General features: G+C 34.8%; 1 protein-coding gene and 1 long non-coding RNA gene across 2 annotated transcripts; one reads left to right on the forward strand and one right to left on the reverse strand.

Moving 5' to 3' along the window:
- Positions 1-5,873: 5,873 nt before the first annotated feature.
- LOC120354945 lies at positions 5,874-8,141 on the reverse strand. The gene is made up of 3 exons (XR_005573325.1): positions 7,983-8,141; positions 6,045-6,152; positions 5,874-5,943 (listed from the first exon to the last, which is right to left on the reverse strand). It is a non-coding gene; the product is annotated as an uncharacterized LOC120354945 (long non-coding RNA).
- On the forward strand, positions 6,224-8,621 carry LOC120354939. The gene is made up of 2 exons (XM_039443116.1): positions 6,224-6,656; positions 8,100-8,621. Exons 1-2 carry the CDS (start codon positions 6,282-6,284, stop codon positions 8,205-8,207), a joined length of 483 nt encoding a protein of 160 aa, XP_039299050.1. The 5' UTR covers positions 6,224-6,281; the 3' UTR covers positions 8,208-8,621.
- The last annotated feature ends 16,502 nt before the right edge of the window (positions 8,622-25,123 follow it).

Raw genomic sequence — 25,123 nt, forward strand, 5'->3', positions numbered from 1 at the left:
AGGGGTGTATCAGTCGACAGATTGGAATGTAGACACCACTCCCCACCTCCTGTCATCATCATCAGACAGAGGATGGATGTATCTACCTTCTCTGTTCCTCACCCTCTTTTCTGCTTATCAGCTATTGAGTGTGCAAAGATTCTTATATTACGAAATGAAACTATGGATTGAAATGAGAACCAATGTTTGATAATAATACTTCTATTATATTTTCAACGAATGTACATCTTGATATTTACAATAGATTATTTACAATAAATGTACATGATATTTACAATAGATTACAAAAGATTATTTTTCATCTAATAATTGATCTTTACTAATATAACTAGGTGTTGAAAATCCAATCCATTTCACTAACAATCCTTTTTTATCACGTTTTAATATTTTTTCAATCAAATACACTTGTCTCTCCGATTCGTTTAATTGTGTTTTTTTAATTTCTTTTGCATAAAACCGACCACTAATTACTTCACCGTTTAGATCTCTCAGTGAGTAGGTTATAGGTTTAGAAGGAAATATAGAGTGAATCACAAAATACTCTGCGCTCCAGTTTATGTAATAAGATTTATCGAAAAATAATCGTTTCTTCGAGATCCGCACAATATCACCTAGCTTAAATTTTGGTTTTGAATTTTTCAATTCATATTGTCTATTGAATGCAGAATTCAATGACATTAAAACATGAGTACGATTTTTCTTACCAACATCCTTAGGTTTCATTCTAATGGATAAATGCGTTGTTGCATTATAATTTCGAACTAAACTGTCTAGATTGCTTATCCAGTTTTTGGTTCCATGTTCAGTTAAATATCTATAAATTTTTGCTTTAAGTGTTCTATTCAGCCTTTCAACTATAGATGCTTTTTTATCACTAAAAACATGGTAATGTTTAATACTATATCTATCTAATAACGCTTTAACTTTTGAATTAAAGAATTCTGTTCCCTGATCTGTTTGGAACAGCTTAACTCCCTTATTTTTAGAAAAAATTGGTTCGAGAGCGTTAAATACAGATTGGCTTGTCTTGTCTTTTAATAGTACACAATATGCAAATTTTGAAAAACAATTAATAACAACTAAGATATATTTATAACCCTTATTAAAACGCGATAAACTTGTCATCTCAATAAGGTCGGCTTGAAGCAGGTCTTTTTCACTTTTCAGTTCATATTTGCAAGTGACATAGTTCACACGCAGCATGCTATGAAGCTCTAAAGCTAGCTTAGATCTAATAATATTCATGATATTTACAACAGACAAATCAAAATTAGTGGTGTTGGATGATTGTCACGGAACATACTGAGCAATCAGTTAGAGTGTTGTGGGCACTCTATAATGTCCAAAAGGGAGAGTGTCTATCCCATTCTCCGCAATGTATCTCTTATTGTCATAAGGACTCAAACAGATTTTTGCACATTCAACCTGATACATACTATGATTATAGGATCTTAACATACTAAATTTTTCTACATGTTCACTATGTTCAAACAATGATTTCCTATACAAATTAAAATTAAGTTTTCTACATTTAACCGCGGTCTTTACTCCTTTTGCTACACACTTATTTACAGGTTCGTCATCATTCTCATTACATACTAAAAAGGAGTAAAGTTTCGATCTTAGGCCTATAAATTTACTGATAGGTTGTGAGGATGTCTCGTCCTTGAACTTTCCTACAACTTTATTTCTCTCCATGGAAAAGCAAGGGTGGCAAGGTAGATAGTTAGAAGTATCGAATAGGTTCAAATTATCTTTAATCAACTGATACACATCCTCTACTTTTACATTTAAAAAAAAAAAAGTCGGTATCGGTCATACAGAGTTCTACGCGGTGCCAGGGTACGATTTTTTGCAACTTGCAATAAAAAAAATTGTACGGAAAGTAACTCCAGTACGGAAAACCCGGAATAGACAGGCTTGTTCATTTTAAGTTCCAATTTACGAGAGAAAACAGCAATCATGTTTGGACTAATTATTTGCCAGCGTTTGCATAACGGATTTGAAATGTACTTGTCTAATCGTTTTTCGTCTGTAATAATTTTAACATTGATTTGTTTCCAGACTGATTGAATAGTCTTGCCAAAAATAAGATTACAACACGCCTTGAAAAAAGATACTTCGAATTTATTTTTCGCGGCCTGTCTATTTCTGATATTGAAGTTGATGTAGCTTTTCAGCCAGGGAGATTGGGAAAAGCTTATTACGCGATGTACTTCCATTAATTTCAAACTGAGCTGAAGGTAGAGTTATAAATTGAGGTAGTGTACAATGTACTTTTCATGGTGAAAAAGTGTGTTCATGAGTTTTCTGGTTCCAGTTTGACCGTTCTCATTTGTTTGATACTTGGACAGCAATTCCCGTGGCGGTGTTAAGTGGTGAGGGGCGAGGGGGAAGCTGGCATGCTTATCGTGTAAATCTTTCGGGTACTCGAGATCACATTCAATTACGTAACCAGTTCCTGAATTGCTGTCCAAATTTGTGAAATCAAGCTTGGAAATTTCTTCCTCTGTGAGGAATTTGAAATTCCCAAGAGGCAAAGATCTGCTCATCGCATCCGAATAAAGACTGTTCGCGTCAATATGAAGGAGATAATTAGACGGTTTTGAGGGATCGTATGTCTCGGGCAGATGTTTGTTATTCGCCTCACAATAACGTTTACCGATAAATGAGACCCCGCCTCTCATTCCCGCTTCAAACATGAGATGCATGTCCGGGTCTGTAATTAATTCCAGTTCGACTTTGGTGTATTTCAACATGCAATTCCAGGTGAAGTGCGCGAGAGGAACAAAATGAGTCACATCAAGGCCGTATGAGCTAAAAAGCGTTGACCTCATTGACTCAAAAACTACTGCTAATAGTATTACATCCAAACATAAATAAAAATCATGATATTCACCCAGATTTTTCAGTTTGAATGTTGAGAACACTCTTTGTGCATGTTGATATTCTTCGCGAGTCAGAGGTGTGTCTGTTAAATCATTATGAAAACATTCGATGGGGGGAAGTGACGTTTCCGCAAATTTTTCGGGACAGCTCATGTACGAGTAAGGATATACTCCTTTTTTCAACAAGAGCTGTCTGTGTTCGCGAGGTGGATCATGAAACACCGAAAATAATTGCTCGAACTTCTTTTCCATGTCTGTACTTTCTACCAAATTATGCACCAATACTTCCAAGGATTCGTTCATAAACTTGTAGGAATCTAGAAATTTAATTTTGTCTACCGAAAGTGTCAAAAATCTCTCTGACGTATTCACGATGCAGGAAATTTCTTTTTTACATTTACTTTTTTATATGAGCGATTTCAGAATGAAATGCGAATCAAAACCGGAGAAATTATGAAAATAACACGAAATGTACTCCGGAGTACGAGCTGTTAATTTGCAAGAAATGTGTGCCGCACACAAGTAATTACCGGTTTCATGCACGTGGTGACGACATTTAATATCGGTATCTGAGAACGGTTCAGCACAAAGCCCGCAGTTTACTGAATTTTGAAATTCGCGCTCTTCACTTTCGGACAAATGTTGCATCGGAATTTCACGTTTCATATCCTCATACAAAATTTCGCCAACATCTGTAATTTCCTGAAGAAATTTCTCCATGATTTTTTCGTCTAAACTACTCGATCTATGGAGTACAGGTCCATATGCGATTTCTCCGTTAACATCTATAACAACGAAACAATACCCGCAAGGAATATGCCGCGCCATTTTCTTTGTGTAACTACGAGTAATATCATCAGAATTGGAATCGGATTCGTCATCATCAAGCTTCACAACGTAAGTTTCTAAATCCGCGTAAATTGTATACTTTTTCTTCAACGTCGCGCCTAGTTTCTTAAATTTAATTGTGTCTCCGCGTTTAGGATATGAAATGCGCTGAGATTCAAACTCGGAACAAAGTTCCACATGTTTCAACAAATTTGCTTCACGTCGGTATTCTTAGTTTTGTTTGATGTGAACCGGTGAAAACAGAAATTACATACATGCACTTGACCGTTGCGTTTTGAAAGGTGAGAGAAAAGACGCGATAATCCGTTTTTTCCGTTAGCGGTGTTGATTAAACAAAAATGTGTTTTTCCTGCATCGGCTTTCAACATTAAAAGATTAATTTGGTGTTTACGCGTGCGGAAAATGCTTGTACGGAAGGGGAAAAACTTTTTGTTCTCGTACGCGATCACGTGAATTGCAATATCCGGATTGAGTATATCAAATTTCTTAATATCGCGTGTCATCACCGGGAAATTTACACCTCGCATATTGAGTGTGTGAGCAAACTTGCTCAAATACTTTACAGTCAACTCCGAGTTATTTGATTTCTGATGGAAATATGCGAGGACCGACCACAAAAAACATTTTTCGTCAGAGAGATTTTTGACATTTATAATACATTTTTTGTTTTTCAAAAACTGGGGTGTTTGAATGAAACTGGATGTGTATATAGGATTAAATTTAATCACGTTCACATCCAGTGATTCAATTTTCTTTAGCACCCATCCACTCCCATGTCTTACGAAATTTTTGAAAGATGAGAGGATTTTTTTCACAGCCAAGAAAAAATGCTCATTAAAGTCATCATAGTTCTCAAGGACACTTAGCCCTATGTTGGAGTAACTATGTAGATTTATGAGAGTCGAGACAGTCTCACCAACCTGCTTGTCATCCAATACCACTAATTTATACAATAAAACATTTAATACTATGAACCACTTTACATTCCCATCATACCGTGCCACATGTTCCCTAATTATGTCGAAAACTCGACGTTTCGACCTCTCAAGCACGTTGGTGATGTCGATATCCTCAGGCTTGTCATCGAGGGTGATGCGATGGCAGACTGCGCTTGAATTCACGCCATGTGGTCTGCGTTCCCTCAGCATGATTCTGAAAAACAAAAGAATAATAATCAGGATGGCATAGGCGATAGTGTGTGAAGGAGTACAACTACAAGTTTTTAAATCAGTTGTGAATTAGCATTGGTAGGAAAATGTTATCTCAAGGTCAGATAATGTTGCATGAAAGATTGAGATTATTAACTTTTGATAAAAGATGGACAAAATCTTCTCAGCATTTGTCAGCAGAAAATATGGCGAAAGAAGGCTTTATATTCGTGTGTGCACCGGACATTGTCCGATGTGTATTTTGTTCAATTTATTTAGGTGATTGGGAAGAAGACGACATAGTGGCAATAGAACATGCAAAGTTCAGTCCGAATTGTGCATTGAGAAGGAAAGGAAATATAACAATTGAAGAGGAGAATTTCGATAATAATATTCTACGAGAAAGATATTCATCATTTAGCAATATAGAAGAAGATTTATCTGTTCAAGGAGAGTATTTTCAAAAACTTCCTCATCATCTACATTGTTACATTTGCAAATCATTAACTGATAGAGCAGACTATTTTGTGAGAAATGGTTATTTCTTACATAAATATCACTATCTGCAATGTGTATTTTGTAAATATATTATCGTTGAACCATTTGAAAAAGTAATGCATTTACCGTTTTGTTTATATGATGAGTGTAAGAAAGAAGGAGGAGAAGAAGCTCATCATACGGATGAGGTAAAAAAAATCACAAGTATGCAGTATGTTGTAGAAGGTCAATTTTGTCCTTGGAGGACAATTTTGTCCTCAGATGACAATTTTTTTGTCCTCGGAGGAGAAAAATTGTCCTCTGAGGACAAAAAAATTGTCCTCGAAGGATAAAATTAAAGTAAAAATGAACTTACATGCGTTGATTTGACGAAATGACAGCTATCTCCTCGGCTATGCTTCTCTCAGCTCAGGTAGCTCCTCGACTGTGGTTGTCTCAGCTCAGGTATCGTCTCAGCTTAGCTAGCTCCTCGGCTATGCTTCTCTCGATACAGGTATGTTTCCCTCACAAGAGCACAACTGCTTATGAGACCGGAAACCGAGTTGTGAGGTGAGAAAATGCTGTGAAAAACAATGAAATATTTAATAACTGCAACCAAATATTAGAAATCAATAAGTAAGTGTTATTTCAAAAATATCAGAATGTAACGGATTATACTTACTTACAATCAAATGTCAGCGTTGTGCTGCTGGTAAACCTCTGGGGAGTTGAGTACAGCACGCTCCAATTGCACACGCCCCCTTGTATGCTCTCTCTCACTCGTACAAGCCTGCAACAGACAGAGAAACGACTTGGTATAAAATCAGCTGCCTCAGAGGAAAATCACCATTTATGTTAGAGAAGAGTTAAGTGAACTTATATACCCTACGTGAACTTCTCCCTAATCATCATCTACACAATGGATTCATCATCATCTTCAAGCTTCATCATACCAGACAGCCCACCAACAGAGCAGCAGCTCAACTACTGGCAGCAGCAGCAGCAGCAGAAGCAGCAGCAGAAAGCTCCTCGCAGCTCGGCTGCCACCTCCGCTGCCACGACTGCCGCCCCCGCTGTCTCCGCCACCTCCTCCTCCGCCTCACCCCTGAAGAGACAGGGAATCTTCGTTCAACGAGAGAGGGGTGAGGAGATCGTGATTCCGGACAGTCCTCTGCCACAATCTACACCGGCTACCTGGGCGCCGCGACGAGCGGTGCTGTCAACTCAACCCAGCAAGCAGCCGGTGAAGAGGAGGATAGTTTTCGAGGACGAGGTCGTGCTCACTCAATCAAAGGTTAGCTTGGAGAAATATTATTATTGTATTAACATGTAATGTGCACAAAATCTTTATAAAATGTGAATTAGTTTTTTTAAAACTAATTTCCAATGGATAAAATCTTTTGTGCACATTACAAGTCTATGTTTATTTGAATAAATTGAACTATGAGATTACTGATTCTTATACTGTGAGCGAAGTCAAGACTGAGCTTGACTTCTAATTGTGCTATCAAAACAATCCGAACACAGATAAATTTTCATGATGGTTGCATTGAAATTTGGATAAAAATTCAAAATAAACATGTTTTAGTAATTTCGATAACAAATTCGAATATTTTGCATGAAAGATTATACTGAAACAATTCAATTATCTAGCAATTTGAATTGAGTTATGTTAAAGTAATTGGAGAATTTCCGAGTTATTACTTATATATCATTATTACTTATATATTACTTACTATATCAAATTACTGATTCGAATAATACATTGTTATTTGAATTATGAAAAATCTGATCACATGCATAAACTGTTTATAATATTTCGTGTGAAACAAAATTATTGTTGATAAAAATGAGCATGTAATGAACTGAAATATTGATTCGAATAATACATTGTTATTCGAATTATGAAAAATCTGATCACATGCATAAACTGTTTATAATATTTCGTGTGAAACAAAATTATTGTTGATAAAAATGTGCATGTACTGAACTGAAATATTGATTCGAATAATACATTGTTATTTGAATTATGAAAAATCTGATCACATGCATAAACTGTTTATAATATTTTGTGTAAAACAAAATTATTGTTGATAAAAATGTGCATATAATGAACTGAAATATTGATTCGAATAATACATGTTATTTGAATTATGAAAAATCTGATCACATGCATAAACTGTTTATAATATTTTGTGTAAAACAAAATTATTGTTGATAAAAATGTGCATATAATGAACTGAAATATTGATTCGAATAATACATTGTTATTTGAATTATGAAAAATCCGATCACATGCATAAACTGTTTATAATATTTCGTGTGAAACAAAATTATTGTTGATAAAAATGTGCATGTAATGAACTGAAATATTGATTCAAATAATACATTGTTATTTGAATTATGAAAAATCCGATCACATGCATAGTTGATTGTAATGAACTAAAATATTGATGTTTTCTGCAATAACTTTAATATCAAATTACTGATTCGAATAATGAAAAATCTGATCACATGCATAGTTGATTGTAATGAACTGAAAAATTTTTCGAGTCAATTATCTAGCAATTTGAATTGAGTTATGTTAAAGTAATAGGAGAATTTCTGAGTTATTACTTACTTTCAGTTTTGAGTAGTGAATCTGTTGAGCAAGTTCTCTCTCTCTCTCTCTCTCTCGTATGATTTGATGATGAAAAACCTGAAACAAATAAGAGTCTAATGAAATATTTTTCAACAGAAACGTGTGCCGGAAGAGGAGGAGGACAGCTCAATCGTGCCTCTCTTGAGGAGGAGGGGGAAGTGGAGACAGAGGACGAGGACGAGATGCAATCGGAGAACTTCCTGAGATTGTTGAATAGCCTCGCCGAGAAGCCATGGCCGCCTCTCCGCGAGTTGGAAGAGGGCATGCCATATCCAATATGTGACGTGAGAGAGGCGTCCAACCAGCACGGGCGGCGAATTATGCTCAAAATCTGGGTACCCGGACTACGTACAACAGATGTTTATCTTCCAGAAAGATTTACCCGGATTTTGAGCACAAAAGACATTGAAAATTTTAAATTGAAGTGCAAAACCTTATCTCTGTTTGTAAAGCATGTTAATGCTTTTATGACTGACTTAAAAATTGTTAAATGCTAAATTAGCATTTAGCATTTTTTATGTCACTGACCATCTAGCATTAACATGCTTTACATGTTAATATGTATATATGTATGTGTCAGTAGTGTAGTGTTCAATAAATAGTTTTTTTGTTATTCTATGAAAATTGTTCTCAATTCTCACCTGTTATACACAGTTCACTAGAAGTAGTAGTAAAACACGTACACAACCAGATGTTCAGTCACCACTATGCAGCTTGCACTTTTATTATGAGTGCTGTGAAATCAATGTCTTTTTATAGCTTGTTGTACGCACGCACAAGGGCGAGCGTCAGACACAGCAGGCAGTCGCTCACTCAGTCAAGGCCGACTTCCTTGTTGTGAAAGGTCGGGCATTGCTTCCTCACATCTGTTTTGACACGCGCCCATATCTGTATGGGCGGAACACTTCCTCCTTTCAAATTGTGTTTGCCTTTTCAGATTTGCTATTTGAAAAGAATAATTCTTTTAATGAAAGAAAATTCTTTTCAAATAGCAAATCTGAAAAGGTGAATTCAATTTGAAAGGTGAATTCATTTCTAAATTAATAGAAAATTCAATTTTCTTTCAGATTAAGTTAGTGTAATGATTAATTAATTAACTTTAGTTAATGTTCAACCATTGAGTTGAAAGGTAATGAAAAATGGTATGTAGGAGAAAGCAAACTCCAAGGAAACGAGGCAGAGTTATCTTAAGCTCTGCTGCCAGAGTACTTAAGGAGGCGGCGGGTGCTGCTACAGGTATTACTTCAACTATTTTAAATAAATTGATCGATATTACACCTGTGGAGATCCCAATAGCCCCTGGCTACCAGTATTGTGGCCCTGGCACCAAACTTGAAAAGCGATTAGCAAGAGGTGACCCGGGAATTAACAAACTTGACCAGGCTTGTAAGGCACACGATATAGCATATTCACAAAATAGTGATAATGCAAATCGATCGAAAGCTGACAGAGCACTAGCGAACGCGGCGTGGGAGATTTTTAAAAATCTGAAAACTCCCCTTGCTGAGAGAGGACTCAGCTACCTAGTTACAAATGTGATGAAAGCTAAAAATTACTTTGGTGGTTCTTTGAGAAAGAAGATGAAGAAGAAGAATGTGAAAAGGAAAAGTTATAGTAATGATATTAGGCGCAAAGCTATAGCTCAGTTGAAACAACATATTGCAGGAAAAGGGTATTTTTTGAAACCTTATCCACCAATTAGTGGGGGCAGAATTTTAATTCCACCCCCACCCCCACCATCATATGGTGTGAGTTTATTTCCTCAAAAACAAGTTAAGAAACGTAGAACAACAACAAAGAAGAGTAGGAAGAAGACAAAGAAGAGTAGGAAGAAGTAAAAGACATGAATATTGAAGGAGAATTGAGTAATTATGATTTGATTGATTGGTCGAAATTATTACAGATTTGTTTAAGAGGAATATATATGCTAGATGCATTACCCAAAAAAATTCTAAAAAACGAAAATGGGATCGTGAATTTGGACAGAGAAAGCGAACCGGGGACACATTGGGTAGCATATAAGAAAGTTGGCTCTAATGTTTGGTATTTTGATCCAATTGGAAATTCACAACCGCCATACGAATTGGACAAATATTGGGAAAAAGAAAATGGAGTAAATATATTTTATAATGTTGAGCACATGCAACCATTAAATAGTGATATTTGTGGTCATCTCACATTATTGTTTCTTGCAAATCAGTTGTAATTAAGTGTTTGTGCTGAACACACATTTCAAGATGGTTGTTATTACATTAAGATCAAACACAAGTAACCTCTATGAACATTTACAAGAAATTATAGAATTGGACAAAAATTGTGAATGGGAAATTGGTTTGATTAATTTTTGTAGTTACAATAGCATTGCAAACGTAAACAAAGGAACAAATTCTAGCTTCAAATATGGCGATAGATTAATCGAGTTGGATACCAGTGCATATGAACTTGAAGATATTATAAAATCTCTAAAGAATAAATTGAATATTGATGAGAAGAAGAATAAACTTATTATACGTGCAAATGCAAATACTATGAAGATTGAAATTCATTCTGATAAGCCCATTGATTTAACACGTTCTGATTCGTTTGCTAAGATACTCGGTTTTGATAATGTTGTTTTGCAAGCAAATAAATGGCATTATTCCAAACATTTGGTTAACATAACAAGCGTTGACAGTATTGTAGTTGAGTGTAATTTAGCATGTGGCAGTTACTCTAACGGAAAAGAAAAACATATAATCTACGAATTTTTGCCAAAGGTTCCTAGCGGCTATTTAATAAATGAAGTACCCTCTCCAATTATTTATGTACCTTTGAATACTCATCGAATTCAAACTATTAATGTAAAGATAACAGACAAGAATGGATCGTTTATTGATTTCCGCGGAGATACAATTACAATTAGACTGCACATACGTGAAAAACAAAAGTAAATGTAATGGGTTATCTTATTTTCAACCCGCGCACAAGTAATAATACGTGCATGCACAATCAAGTCATTAGAGAAAGGAACGCGATAGCGTCAATACCTAAAATCAATCGGGCATTATCGCCTAAAAGCGCAAGAATATTGGAAAAGTTGGGTTTTATAGTTGATTGGCGAAATGTCAGGAGGGGGAGGAGCCGCAATTAGTGATATTCTGAACGTACAGACAGAGCTTCAGTTTTATAATGATATAACCAAATTCCAATTTCACACTCATACAGTTTATTCGGGACAAGAAATAAAAAACTCTGATGAAGCTCGGAGAGGAATAAATTCATTGGATGTGTACACTTTACCTTGTTAATCATTTATATTGATTGAGGGAACGGTTAGCTGCACAAAACCGGCAGCGCCTGTAGCTGCAGTAGCGGGGGCAGCGGCTGAGCCGCCTGGCCCGCCCGTTCCAGCAGAGTATAAATTGAGCAGTAACGTAGTGGGTAACCTTTTTGATGAAATACAATACAAATTAGCGGGACAACAAATTTCCAAATCAAGATTGATTGGATTAACATCTACAATTAAAGCTATACTCATGAAGAATGCTTCTGATAAAAACACATATCATTTGGCTGGTTTTGACAGGGCAGGATATGTGCTAACAGATAATAAATTCACTTTCTGTGTACCGTTGAAATTAATCCTTCCATTTTTTTGAAGATTTTCAAAAAATAATTTTAAACTTGAAACAAGAACTTGTATTATTGAGGTCACCATCAGACCTCAATTGCATCGAGTCTGCTACCGGTACGGAGGTTAGTGTGAAAATTACTAAGCTGCAATGGAGAATGCCCTACATTACTTTAGAAGATCATGTGAGATTGAAATTTTTGAGACTGCTTGATGCCGACACTCCACTGAAATTAAGTTTCCGCCATTGGGAAATTTGTGAATTACCAAATTTGCAAAATTCACTTGTTCATTCTTGGTCAGTACGCACGACATCAAATTTTGATACTCCAAAATATATTATAATTGCATTTCAAACTGATCGTAAGAATAAAATTAAAAAATCAATATCTGATTTTGATAGCTGCGATATTTACAATGTAAAAGTATATTTGAATAGTGAGTATTATCCATACGAAAATCTGCTAGGTAAAAAGGAACTAATGTACAGAATGTTTTTAGATTTCGTGCCTTTATATTATAATCATACGATAAATAGCGAACTTGGAACAGAAATCGATTTTAAGACGTTTTGTGATTCGACACCGCTAATTGTCGTGGATTGCTCACACCAAACAAGTCATATGAAATCTTCGACAGATGTTCGTATTGAAATGGAATTTAATAGAGCAGTACCTGCAAATACTTCCGCTTATTGCGTTTTAATTAGCGATCGTGTGATGGAGTACACACCTCTGATGAGCATGGTGAAAGAAGTTCAGTAATTTTGTTGATAGAGTGTATCACTGCATGCAATATTATATATAAGGTGTGTACTGTGCCAAATTTGAGCCATTATCAGTTTCACCTTTGATCAGGCATCATCTAAACAATGTCCTATTCTTTGTGTTCTGATATTTTGGAGAGTAAGAACAAAGCAACTCAAACTCAGTCTGTACTTTGTGATATCGAATCTGATAGTTTCTATTATGAACCAAGGAGAAGCAGCACACCAATCCAGAAGTCGGGAGAGGAGGAGGGGGAGGTGGAGGAGGAGGAACAGAAACGCGAAGAGGAGTTCGGCGGACAGAAAGAAGTGGACAAGCAGGTGCCTACGAAAATTGCTACGGTTGATCTTCACTGGTTTAAACAAGATTGTAATCAAATTATTGTGAAAGAACTTGCCATAATTGATGAGTGTAATAATTATGTCATATTCCATTTCAAATCACCATTTGCAAAGACGGAATTGAGTGCAAAATTGTATAACGATGTAACATGGCTGGAACGTAACTATCATAAAATAAAATGGACTGATGGAGATATGGAATACAATGAGTCAATGATTCGTGATTACCTCGCAGGTTATGAAAAGATTTTTACAAAAGGAACTGAGAAAGCAAAGTTTTTAAGAAGATTGCATACTAACGTACATTGCATACCGGAGGATTTTGTCAAGCCCAATTTCAGCTTTTTCACCACTTTGTGGTGTTATGATGCATGTAACATACATAAATATAGACCCGATGGAAGATGTGCTTTGTGCAGTGCACAACATTATAATTCTTTGCTGTTTAAAAATATGTATCAAACAAATAATTTCTTGTGCGAAAATAATCGTATGAGAAGTATGAAATTGGCACCAATGTACACAAATTCACAGAAAAGAAACTTTGCTCGTTATGGATTCTTCTACAATGGAAAGGATTTACAGTGTGTTTATTGCTTGCATGCACTGAGATTGCATAAAGCACGCATGTGTTGTCTGTCTACAATTATTAATGAAGAAAGACCACTTAATTACTCTATAATAGTACCCGCCTACACATAGTTTTCTTCATTCGCTCAACAACATGGATCCGACAAAGTGGTTAGCTGCCGACAACGAGTTGGAAGTGAGGTTAAAAAACTGTATCGACTGGTATGATGAATGCGAAATTGCTATTAAGAAATCATCTCGTGAAAATTATAGTTTGGCGAAACAATTAAAAGCTATTTTTCTAAGCATGGTTAATTTGAACGATATAAGAGACTATTTGTGTTATTACCATCCTCATAATTTGTCTATAGATAAGTTGATTAAAATTGAAGATGAAGTTATGTATTGTTGTAGTGAAATGTGTAAATAAACTTTTTCTATGTTGAAAACAAATTTTTCATTCAGATATTTCCTTGTGCATTTTGGTTTAGTTTCAGTCTAGACTTGATTGAGCAAGCACGTATCGAAAAAGTTACGCCCATCTCATTTTGCTGTTAGCACGCAAGCTGCAATTAATTTTTTTAGAAGCGAGATACGCCCCCCTCACAGACATCTGTTACAGCTAAGTGCACCTCGTGCCTTATCAATTATAGTTCATAGCAATCAAGGACATGCAGTGTTTTAGCTTTGCAAAATTCAAAAAATTAACTCGGCTCTTGATGTCAATTTCATTTAATGAATTTTATTCAATTGCAAAGAATATTAAATTTTCAACAGGATTCCAAGGCAATGATGTTGATTTAGCGTTAACAAAAACAGAAAATGTACACTTTCCAATTTTATCTGGGATTTTCGAATTACTTGACATACTAGATACAGGACATCTACATTATTGTAGTGCAAATGATTTGTCAACTATTGTTACAAATTCCGACAAACTTTGGAAATGCTTGTATGACATTGCAGATAAAAAATGTAAAAGAACAACTTAGATCATTGACCTCTCTCTGTTGAGATATGTCAGACATCAATAGAGCTTGAGTATGACCCCCAAGTGAAATAGGTCTGAGGATATCTATACCTATTTTTGGATATGCTAGCTCATTCTAAATTTACTATAGATATTCTCGGAGAAACACTTTAACAATAACGCCTGTGGTTTGTACAGCACATGAAAATTCAATATAAATTGATTGAGTTTTCTTAACTGTCAGGTGGAAAGCAAACCATTATTATTATTAAGCATTAGATGTAGAAATATGCATTCACTTTAATTTGACAGTATAAGTTATTAGATGTGGAAATATGGATTCACTTTAATTTGACAGCATTAGATTATTAGATGTAGTAATATGGATTCACTTTAATTTGACAGTAGAGAATTTGAGAATGGATTCACTTTAATCTGTCAGTAGAGAATTTTTCCCTCACTCCCCTCACAGGGAAATTATTTTCTCCCTTGGGGAAGTTTGCGCAAAAAACACATCAAACCTCTCTTACTATGCCTACTAGTAGTTATACTCTATAATCTATTCATTTTGTATGAAAGTATCATAGCACATTTCTATTGATGTCATCTTTCTTGTTTTAAAGAGGTCTTTAAAATGATGTATCACACAATGGGTGTTTACATTTAAAATATTCGAGATACAATCCCTAAGTCATCCCCTTACGAGGGGTTGGGATTCGGTTATATGTCAAAAGGTAGAATAACATTGTAAATCCTGAAATTTACAAAAAAAGGTGTTCACTGGGAACCGCATGGTTTTAAAAAGCCACAAATTTTCAAATTTTGAACAAAAAATTTATTTTTTCACACAATAATAATAATAATAATAATAATAATAATAATAATAATAATGCTTTATTTTTTCACTTATTCATAACAATACAATATTATACAGTATTATTCTAGCATACAAAGCTTGGCTTTTGCCGTCAGCTTGAGTTGAGTTATTTTTCAACAAAATTATTGTAGATAAATTGAACATTCAAACTTAGATTACCATTATGGACAAAATACATGAATACATAATAGGTCATTATACATGAGTAAATAATTTTTTTTTTCATTTTAATAGGATCAAAATTTGAACCGTTTTTTCTTAACCATAATTTTGTAAATAAACGTTTAGGTGAGTTGTACAATGTGAAGCAAACATTATCAAGGATGAGCTTTCATTTTATAATTTTGTCAAGATCCACAGATATATATATATATATATTTTTTTTTTTTTTATATAAGACTAGAACCAAAGTATTGACTGAAACTATGAACGCTGAACATTATTACACACATTAATTACAGCTACAGATTACAGCTACAAAATATGCGCGAATTTTTATCATATACCAAATACTAACAATCTTCAAAACAATATATTTTATTTTATTTCAATTTCAATAGTTAAAATTCTCTATCAAGAACCATCGATACTTCCAAGCTCTTTTACAAAACTCGACTAGCCCTTTCCAATTTCCTCCATTAACAACTTCTAAATACTCATTCTCAGATAGAGTTGAACTACCCAGCCACTCTTGTCTCCACTCTCCTAAGACTAGACACCTTGCTACAAAATGAAACGTATCTTCTCTTTCGCCCGAGTTACACAGTGAGCATATTCGACTTCTTCCTTCGGTCCATGGTCTGTCATTCAGGTAGAGCATTTCCCCTCTCACTTTCATCATCCAACTGATGTCTGGCAGTGTATATTCCTCCTTCAGATAACCGTTATCTAGCAAATTCACACTTACAAGCTTTTTATAAATTGTGTGGAATCTGGCTGTGTTTGCTGCACTTCTGAACTCTTCCATATTTTTTAACTTACTCAACTTCCAAAGCTTATTAAGTTCATCTTTCCAGTTGAGCAAATTGTTCAGACTCAGATCAACATCAGCACTCAGTCCTTGCGCCATATCAAGCCAGCTCTTGTACCAAAATACTTTACTTTCAACAACTTCCATTGCCAGTAATTTTGGCAAGCACCAATCTTGCATTGTCATGACCTTATTTATATAGTTAAAGTGCAATCGGAGTGTGTAATCAAAGAGTGGCGGCTCTCCAGTTTCCAAAAAAAAAATATAACTTGGTGTATTGTAGGGCAGATTAAACATTCTCTTAATGAAAAAACGCCATAATTTCTCCACCTGCTCATACCTTCTGTATCCCCACACCTGAGCACCGTATACCATTATTGCCCTTGACACAGTCCTATATAAAATCCATTTGGCTGATAATGGAACCCTCTTATTGTTTATCAACTGCTCCCAGCCAGCATTTAGACCTGCTTTAGCACTACTAAGTTTTTCTTCAAGATGTGGGGTCATAATAAGCGATGGTGTGATTAATACTCCCAAGTACCTATATTCATTCACCTTCTCTATCCTATTTCCCTCGAAATACCACTTTTCCTGTCTTCCTTCTCTTCCACCTTTTTTAAAAACCATAACTTTTGACTTATTCAAGTTCACTCTCAGATTCCACCGCTTGCAGTAAACTTCTAAACTGGAAATCATATCTTGGAGTTCTCTTTCCGATTCAGCAAGTAACACAATATCGTCCGCGTACATGAGGAGTTTTATTCGAATATTACCTATTCGTGCTCCTCCTCCCAATTCTTCCTCCAAATCATTCAAAAAAAGAGAGAATAGAAGCGGGCTCATTTGACAGCCCTGTTTTAAGCCTACTCCTGCACTGAACTCTTCCGTAAGCCCATTCTTACTCCATACTCGTGCAAAGGTTCCATTATTTCCGCAATAAATATTTCTAATAGCATTTATGAGCTTCGATGATATCCCCATGCATGAGAGCTTGTAGAAAAGTGCTTGCCTGTCTACCGTGTCGAACGTGGCTGAAAAGTCGACGTAGAAACAGAAGAGTTTACCTCGCTTTCGACTAATTTTCAAGTTGGCTATCGATAGTAGATTGAATATGTTGTCTACTGTAGAGTATCCCTTTCTGAAGCCGGCCTGATATTCGTTCAATATTTTATTCGTGTGTACCCACTTCTCTAGTCTCATCAATAAGTTTCCTGCAAAAGTTTAGCTATGGCGTCTATGAAAGCTATCCCTCTAAAATTTATAGCTTGATTCACATCTCCTTTTTTATGTAGAGGGAAGACTATCGATCTTTGAAATGAATCAGGAATGTTTGCTGTTCTGAAGATGTTATTAAAAATTTTTGTTATTCTCCTCAACCGTTCATCAGTACCATTCTTAAAAAATTCATAGGGTATTCCATCTTGACCCGCTGCTTTATTATTTTTCACTTTTCGCAAGACAACTTTCAACTCTTCCAGCTCAAATTCATGGTCCAGGATATCATTGAGAATCAATGGCTCTGCGTACAGCACAGGCTCAGCATTAATTGGTGGATTCAATAAATTTTCAAAATGTTTCACCCAATCATCCGAGCTTATACTATTAGTCATTCGCCTAGCTGGTTTTTTAAAGGATCTTATCGCTTTCCAGAATCTTTTCGTATCATTGGCATTGTTTAACTCTTCATAAATATTCGCATGATATGTTTCTCGTTTGGTTTTGCATAATTTCCTGTAAATGTTTCTCTCTTCAATATACAAATTCTTCACTGTAGCGGTATTAGATTTCCTGAATAAATTTAAAAGTCCAAACATCTTATCTCGTGCTCTTTTACATTCATTATCGAACCAACGTTGTTTAAAGTTAGCATGACCTTGACCGTGGACGAATGATGAGCTAGCTGCCTTTTCTATACAATTACAAACTTCTCTTATTGCCATCTGATTATTATCATTATCATTGCCAGTCATTGATTCTCTCAGACTAACCGTTAATCTAGCTTTATAATACTTTTCGTCATTTTTCCCCCATATCAGTTTCTTCAGTATAGTCGTACAGTTGTTATTCTCGTTGTCTAATGTTACACCTCTGAGCTGTAAACCGAGTGGCATATGATCTGAGTAGGGTTCTTTCATTACTCTAAAATCATTTACAAAACTCAATACATTCCCTGTAACCGCAGCTAAATCATTTACTGCAACTCCCATACCTCCAATAAATGTTAATTCACCCATCCCATCACTTGGCGTTCTCCCATTCAGTATAATCAAATTGTAATCATCACAGAGCTCTAGAAACCTTCGCCCCCTATTGTTAAGCTCCTTATCCTTCGAAACTCTCTTATATGAAAACCTTGTATTATCATCCGTAAGTAAACTTTCATCATTTATAACCTGCTCCTCTCCAATACGTACATTCATATCGCCTATCAATATAAAATTAGACACTACATTAGAGTACATAAAATTCATCAATTTTACAAATTCATTATTCCAATTATTACAGTTCAAGTACAGCGGTAACAGGTTAATTTCTCTCTGAATCTGAAAATTAATATTTACAACTGAGATATTATTAATTGTTCTAAAAGAAAGTCCCTCATGATACAATGACAATCTATTAATTCCCATTAGTATTCCCCCACTGGCTCTACCAAACTGAGATTGCCTGACTGCGCCTTGCCACCTTACTTCAAAGTTATGGAAAACATTTTCATAATCACTAACATCTTTATCTTCAATAAAAGTCTCAGATAGAAAAATCACATCAAATTTACTCAAAAAGTTCAAAAAACCTAATTCATTAATTTTTGATTTAAGTCCACAGATATTATAATATAAAATTTCCATCACCTGTGTGTTAGTGCGGCTCTCCCTTCCACATGGCACGTCTTTGCTCGAACGCTGACGGCGGGCCTCCTGCTACACCTTTTCTATACCAGCTTCGTAAATCTGCTTAATGATTGGCTTGAAATCGCTCTTCACTAGTTCGCTCAGCTCCTCGGTACCATCCTCTTTTCCGCGATGGAGTCCTTCTTCCAACAACCACCAGAATGAACGTCCTTCCACCCACAGCTGATCACCTTTCAAGACGCACTTCAGTTCATTGTTATACTTTAGCAGTTCCTTTCTCAATGCGAGAAGCTTGCTTCTTTTCTTTCTGGTTGCAAATGAAAAGTCCTTTTGTACACTAAACCTGGCACCTTTCAGCTTATTCACATGTTTGAAAATATTTTCCAAATCCTGATCTGATGGAATATGAGCGATTATTGGCGCATTGTCCTTTTTTGGGCCAAGAGTATGAGCTCTATTCACTCGTATTTGCCTGTCACATTTCAACACATTTGAACAAAAGTTCATTACTTCAACGCAACAGTCTGTATCACTATTAAATTTGAGACCCCTAAATATCAAATTATTACGGCGAGAGCGGTCTTCATAACTGTCCAGTCGACTATTGATTTGACTATTCACTTCCTTCAAACGTTGAACTTCTTCTTTGAGCTGATTATTTTCCTTTTCAAGCCCCGTAATTAGTGAATTTAGCCCTAAAATATCGTCCTTGATTGCTAACACATTAAATTTGTCATCGAACAGTTTTTTAATTGTAGACTCGATAATTGACACTAATTCGTATTTTTTCACACAATGTGTTCTACAAACATGAAACTTGTAATTTTCTCAAAGTTTGTAGAACACATTGTGTGAAAAATAAAGTTTTTGATCTAAATTTAAAATTTGTGGCTTTTTTAAAACCATGCGGTTCCAGTAAACACCCTTTTTATATCTAAAACTACAACATTATTGAAGGGCTCCCATACATAGGACTCACTCTGTATAATAAATATACGGTACCTACTCATGCTAAAAACTTGATCTGTGTAAAAAAGTTGGGGAAGATTGTGGGAACAAGTCAACTCATTGAAGATTCTAGTGAAGAAAAATAAATCAATTTTAAATGACATAGAATAACACTGATATAGCCTACTACTAAGGCCCGTTTACACAGTATAAGTTTAAGCTAAAGTTCAAACCTTTTTTTTTAGTTTAAAATAAATTTATGTTTTTAGAGTATCATTTTGAACTGCCTACCCAACCTAGTCTATAAATCAAGAATTCACAGATCTTTGAATTAGGTACTAAACTCAGTGATGTGAGTAACTCAAGATGGATTTTAGTTATTCTTTTCTAATTAGCAATAAAAGTGTGTACTGCATTATAATTTTAGAATTTTCTTGTCAGAAATTGAATAAGAATACAGTAACATATGTGCCCACTTTGAAAACAACCAACAACCACCTAGGCAGGTTTTTGGTAACTTAGTCCAAGTTAGGCTGGTTTGGTAAAGTTTAGCTTGAAAGTTTGTAGATGATGACTACTAATCAAAGCATAGTCTATTTTTGAGAATGAAATATAGGCCTATTAAATTTATTTATTTATTCATAGATGGCTTTCATTGGCAGAGATCCTTTTGGATGTTCTGCCTTGCCTATTAGCCTACCCATTGTCATTGCCTATCAACACTCAAGTTTATAGGTTATATATTAGGTTCTTCTTGTTTTCAATATATTAAATAAGATGATATATTATGAAAGATGGTAATATGATACAGCTTATTTTTTCAACTTTTTAAATAAATAATAGAGACTATACCACAAGGTAACGTTTTCAGCATAGGTTAATTTTATGCTTGCCTAACACAATCACAGAAAACTATAAAGGTAACAATCTGAATTTCATGTATCATATACATGAATAGATAATATAATAAATAATTTGTAAATGTTTAACTTACCTTTCAATCATTCAATGGATAGAGATAACAAAAATTGCAAGACGATCACATCACATCCACGATTCCACTCACAGCTTTAAAAATGCGAGGAGGTTACCGTTGGTCGTTGGTATTTTCTTTGAGTTGAGCAGTTTCATTGCGCATGCTTGAATACAATTTTGCGCGATATTTGAATATTGGAGAATTCATAGATTCCGTGTTTTTAGGATAATTGACATAATATAAGCATAATTAAGTGAAGCCACATGAGTGGCTTGTGATTGACACTTGAAATATTGTTGGAATCAATATAATAAAAGTGGTTATCATATTTCGAATTGAAAACTTGAAAATGATTTCAAAGTCTTGGTGTGTTATTTTATAAATGGCATTCTTTCAAGCATAAACTGGAATCCAATTTGAAAAAATGATATAACTTATTTAATTTTGGTTAGAATTATTTGAGATTCTAGGACAATGTTGATAATATAAACAGAAATGTTTTTTGACTTTTTTCAAAATTTGTTATCATTAATTACAAATTATTTAAAATTTTAAACGTCAGTAGCCCGTCAACGGCATGTTTGACGGGATTTTTGCATACCAAAAAAGTGCTGGAAATTCACTTCTACAGCTGAATTAGTCATAAAAGACTGCTTTTTCGAACATTTTTGGGAAACTTGAAAATCAGTCAAATTTATTTCCAAGTCCCTAATCTGGATTAAAATTAGCGCAAAAGGTCTATTATATAATCAACAGTGCGTTGTAGACGATTTTCGCAAGAGACAAAAAGTGTTTGAAATTCAATTCTGGTTCCGAATTATTGATCAGAAATACAATTTTTTGACTTTTTTGGGAAACTTAAACATTTGGCAAATTTATTCTAAGTCCTTCTGGATTTAGCGCAAAAGGTCAATTATATCGCAAACAGTGCATTGTAGACGATTTTCGAAAAAGACAAAAAGTGTTTGAATTGCAATTCTGAACCCGAATTGATCAACAAAAAGCCTGAAGTGAACTTTTTTGGAAAACTTACAACAATTTCAGTCTTAATTGGTGCAAAACATTATTTTTATCACGATAACGGTGTGTTGGAGACGATTTTTGAAGAAGATAGAAAGGGGTTGAAATTCAATTCCACTTGAGAATTGTTGGTTAGAAAGCCTAAATTGAGACATTTTTAGGGATTAAGTTACAATGGTGAGGGGGTGAGGAGACACCTTCTGAAAAAAATGTTTGATTTTCACTTAGTGTGTTGACTGGGTAGGTACTGTAAAAATTCCATACTGTACCAACCTTTCTAATGTTTCTTTTAGTAAACATTTCTAACGTTTATCAAACGTTGTTTTCATAACATTTATCAGCATTATACATTCTAGACGTTTATTAAACGTTTATAGAGTAAACGTTTATTTTAGTAAACTTCTCTAACGTTTATTAAATGTTGTTTTCATAACGTTTATCGGATTTATACATTTTAAACATTTATTAAACATTTTTTAAACTTTTTGTGCTGTGTGGGAAATGTTACACTCCTAGTTCTTCAAAGGCTTTCCTAAAATGGCTGCTACGATATAAATAAATCTTCCATCAAAGATATTCTGTTCAAGTATGTTGACATCATTATGGATATCACTGGAGATTGTGAAGAAAGTCATCTAATGAAGTAAAACAAGAATAATGAGAGATGAGAATGATTTCCAGAAGCATAATCTTCTCAAGAGAACATAACATTTTTCTTCAAGACTCTGATGGACAACAGAATCTGCATAATGTTATCAATGGTCTGGAAGCAAGTGAAGAAGTGTGTGATTCTCTTTTGAACGTATAGAAAGAAATAGTTATTCAGTCTCCAACGATTTTTATCTGAACATAGTTGTGGCAAATTGTAAAAGTGTATTCTCACTTATAAAATGAAACAGAGTTCTTTCATTCTCCACGATACAATCAAACAAAAATCCTAGTCTTAGTTAATTCTAGAACAAAAAGATCTGATCTCTGTATTTTTACTAGGTAGCTGTTTAAAGATAATTCAGCATTGAAGTTTTAGTGCAGCATGCATTTCTACAATAACCGCAACCTGTGTCAACATCTGATGGATATTTGAAAAAAATTAATATCACTTGGCCCATGAAATTGTGAGTGAAACTAGTTGTGGATTTGACTAAATCCCTAAATATCATTGACAAATTCGCATAATGATGACATGGCTCTCCTGAATTCAACTCCTACTTCACTTTTCAAAACTTCAATACGCTGCAAGATTATGGAAACTTTGTGATGAGAAGAGTTATGAAAATTCTCAATAAAGATGGAGTGATACAGGTGGACATAGCTTTTCATGTCTATGGTCTAAAATCAAACAAAGGTATAGTGAACATATTAGAAGCAACAGAGTAAAAGAATCACTCCAATAATATGCTCTCCAAACCATTGAGACTTGATTTCTAAATCTGTGGCAGAGATTTATTAATGTGACATGCAAGATTCTATAAAGGATTAATCCATACGTTAGCTACGTGCAGGAATACATACATTCATTCATTCATTTGTGGATAAAATAACAAATCATATAAATATGTTTGGGAAAGAATAACAGGCATGCCCCAAAACTATTCGTGTCCCAAATTTTGATACTGAATAACTTATTACCATTTCAAAACAGTCTGAACGGGAATACCATAATGGATGAATCAATCAAAAGTTAGTGAAATATCATTATAATAATACTGTTAGAAATAATATGAATGAATATTTAAATTTTCATTTCATTTTGATTTGACACATATCTATTATTATATTGGATATAATTTCTCAAAAGTTCACGACAAACTGAAGATTCACGAAAGATTAACATTTTCATACTAAACATAATCATTATGATAATGAATGAATGATGAATTCCATTTCCACCATGAAGAACTAAGAAATTCCACAAATATTTCTTGGAAATTAACTGACCACAATATCAAGTAAGCGTGGCCAGTGTGCAATTAATAATATAATTTAGCCTGCAGCGCATCACAATAAATTAATTTAAGATAAAAAAATAATACATAAACATATATAGATATTATCTTTATTCTATCCTAATATATTTCTTGAAACCCAAGTTTCGTTTATTTCAAACAGTCATTTCTTAGTTTCCTTGCAGAATGAGATGAAGTTTGTAATTTTGACCATAATTGGTATATTATGATGAGAATTATCAATTATTAAGGCTTGAGAGTTGAAAAATCGTGTTCAGCGACCGAAAATACATAAGATAGCGTTCCTGAAATACATAATTTGAATGCATAGACTAGTAGGAGCGATGCGATAGACAGGCCATTACGCGCATTAATCATGGGGGAGGACTGCGCCACAGTGTAACAGTGCTACTTATCCCCCTCCCACCGCCGCATCTATAATCGTAACCCCCCAACTATTTATATATCATTGAATTCAGGAGGAGACGGCCTACAACGTTTATTGGGAACTTTTCCTCTAAGTCGGCTAATTACTTGAATATTCGAGAAATAACAAAAAGTCTATAATAAAAAAATACATTTTTCGAGATATTTTATTTTTTTACAGAAAAACTATGCGGTTTATCGCAAAAATGTATAGGCCCACATTGAAAGCCAGTTATGTGTACATAATATTGAGAAGAAATTAAAAGCTGTACTATGAATAGTAACTGCAGGACAGGCAATTTTATAAACGCACGTTTTTACAACTTACTCCCCTCCCCCCAAGCTGTCGACCACCCTGGGATGTGACGACATCGAGTTTCATATACACTAAAGACCCCCTAACAATAATCCGAAGTCAAATTCTCGGGATGATGACAAACTGGGCTGATGACAAAGTGGGCTACCGACAAAGTTGCACGCTGTCAAACTGGGCTGCATTCCTTGGCAGTGCATGCAATGACAAACTGGCACTCCTCAGATTTTGTCACGAGACGACAAAGTTGCACACCGTCAAACTGGGCTGCATTCCTTAGAGTTCCTGGACAAACTGGCAATCTATATCTTACCGTTTCTGTAAAAATACAGATATAGTCAGCTGATTAAAAGTGAATTGCTCATGTTCGTGGCATGTATATCTGTATGCACCTTAATAGCCTACTAGCTCTCACACTGGAATGTGTTTCGAACTTACAATAGTGGAGCACTTACAGTATGGTAGAACAATAGAACTTACAATATGGTATATTCATACTCATACTTATCGATGCTCATACTCAGTACTTAT

The sequence above is a fragment of the Nilaparvata lugens genome, chromosome X, assembly GCF_014356525.2.
Source record: "Nilaparvata lugens isolate BPH chromosome X, ASM1435652v1, whole genome shotgun sequence".
Lineage (NCBI taxonomy): Eukaryota > Metazoa > Arthropoda > Insecta > Hemiptera > Delphacidae > Nilaparvata > Nilaparvata lugens.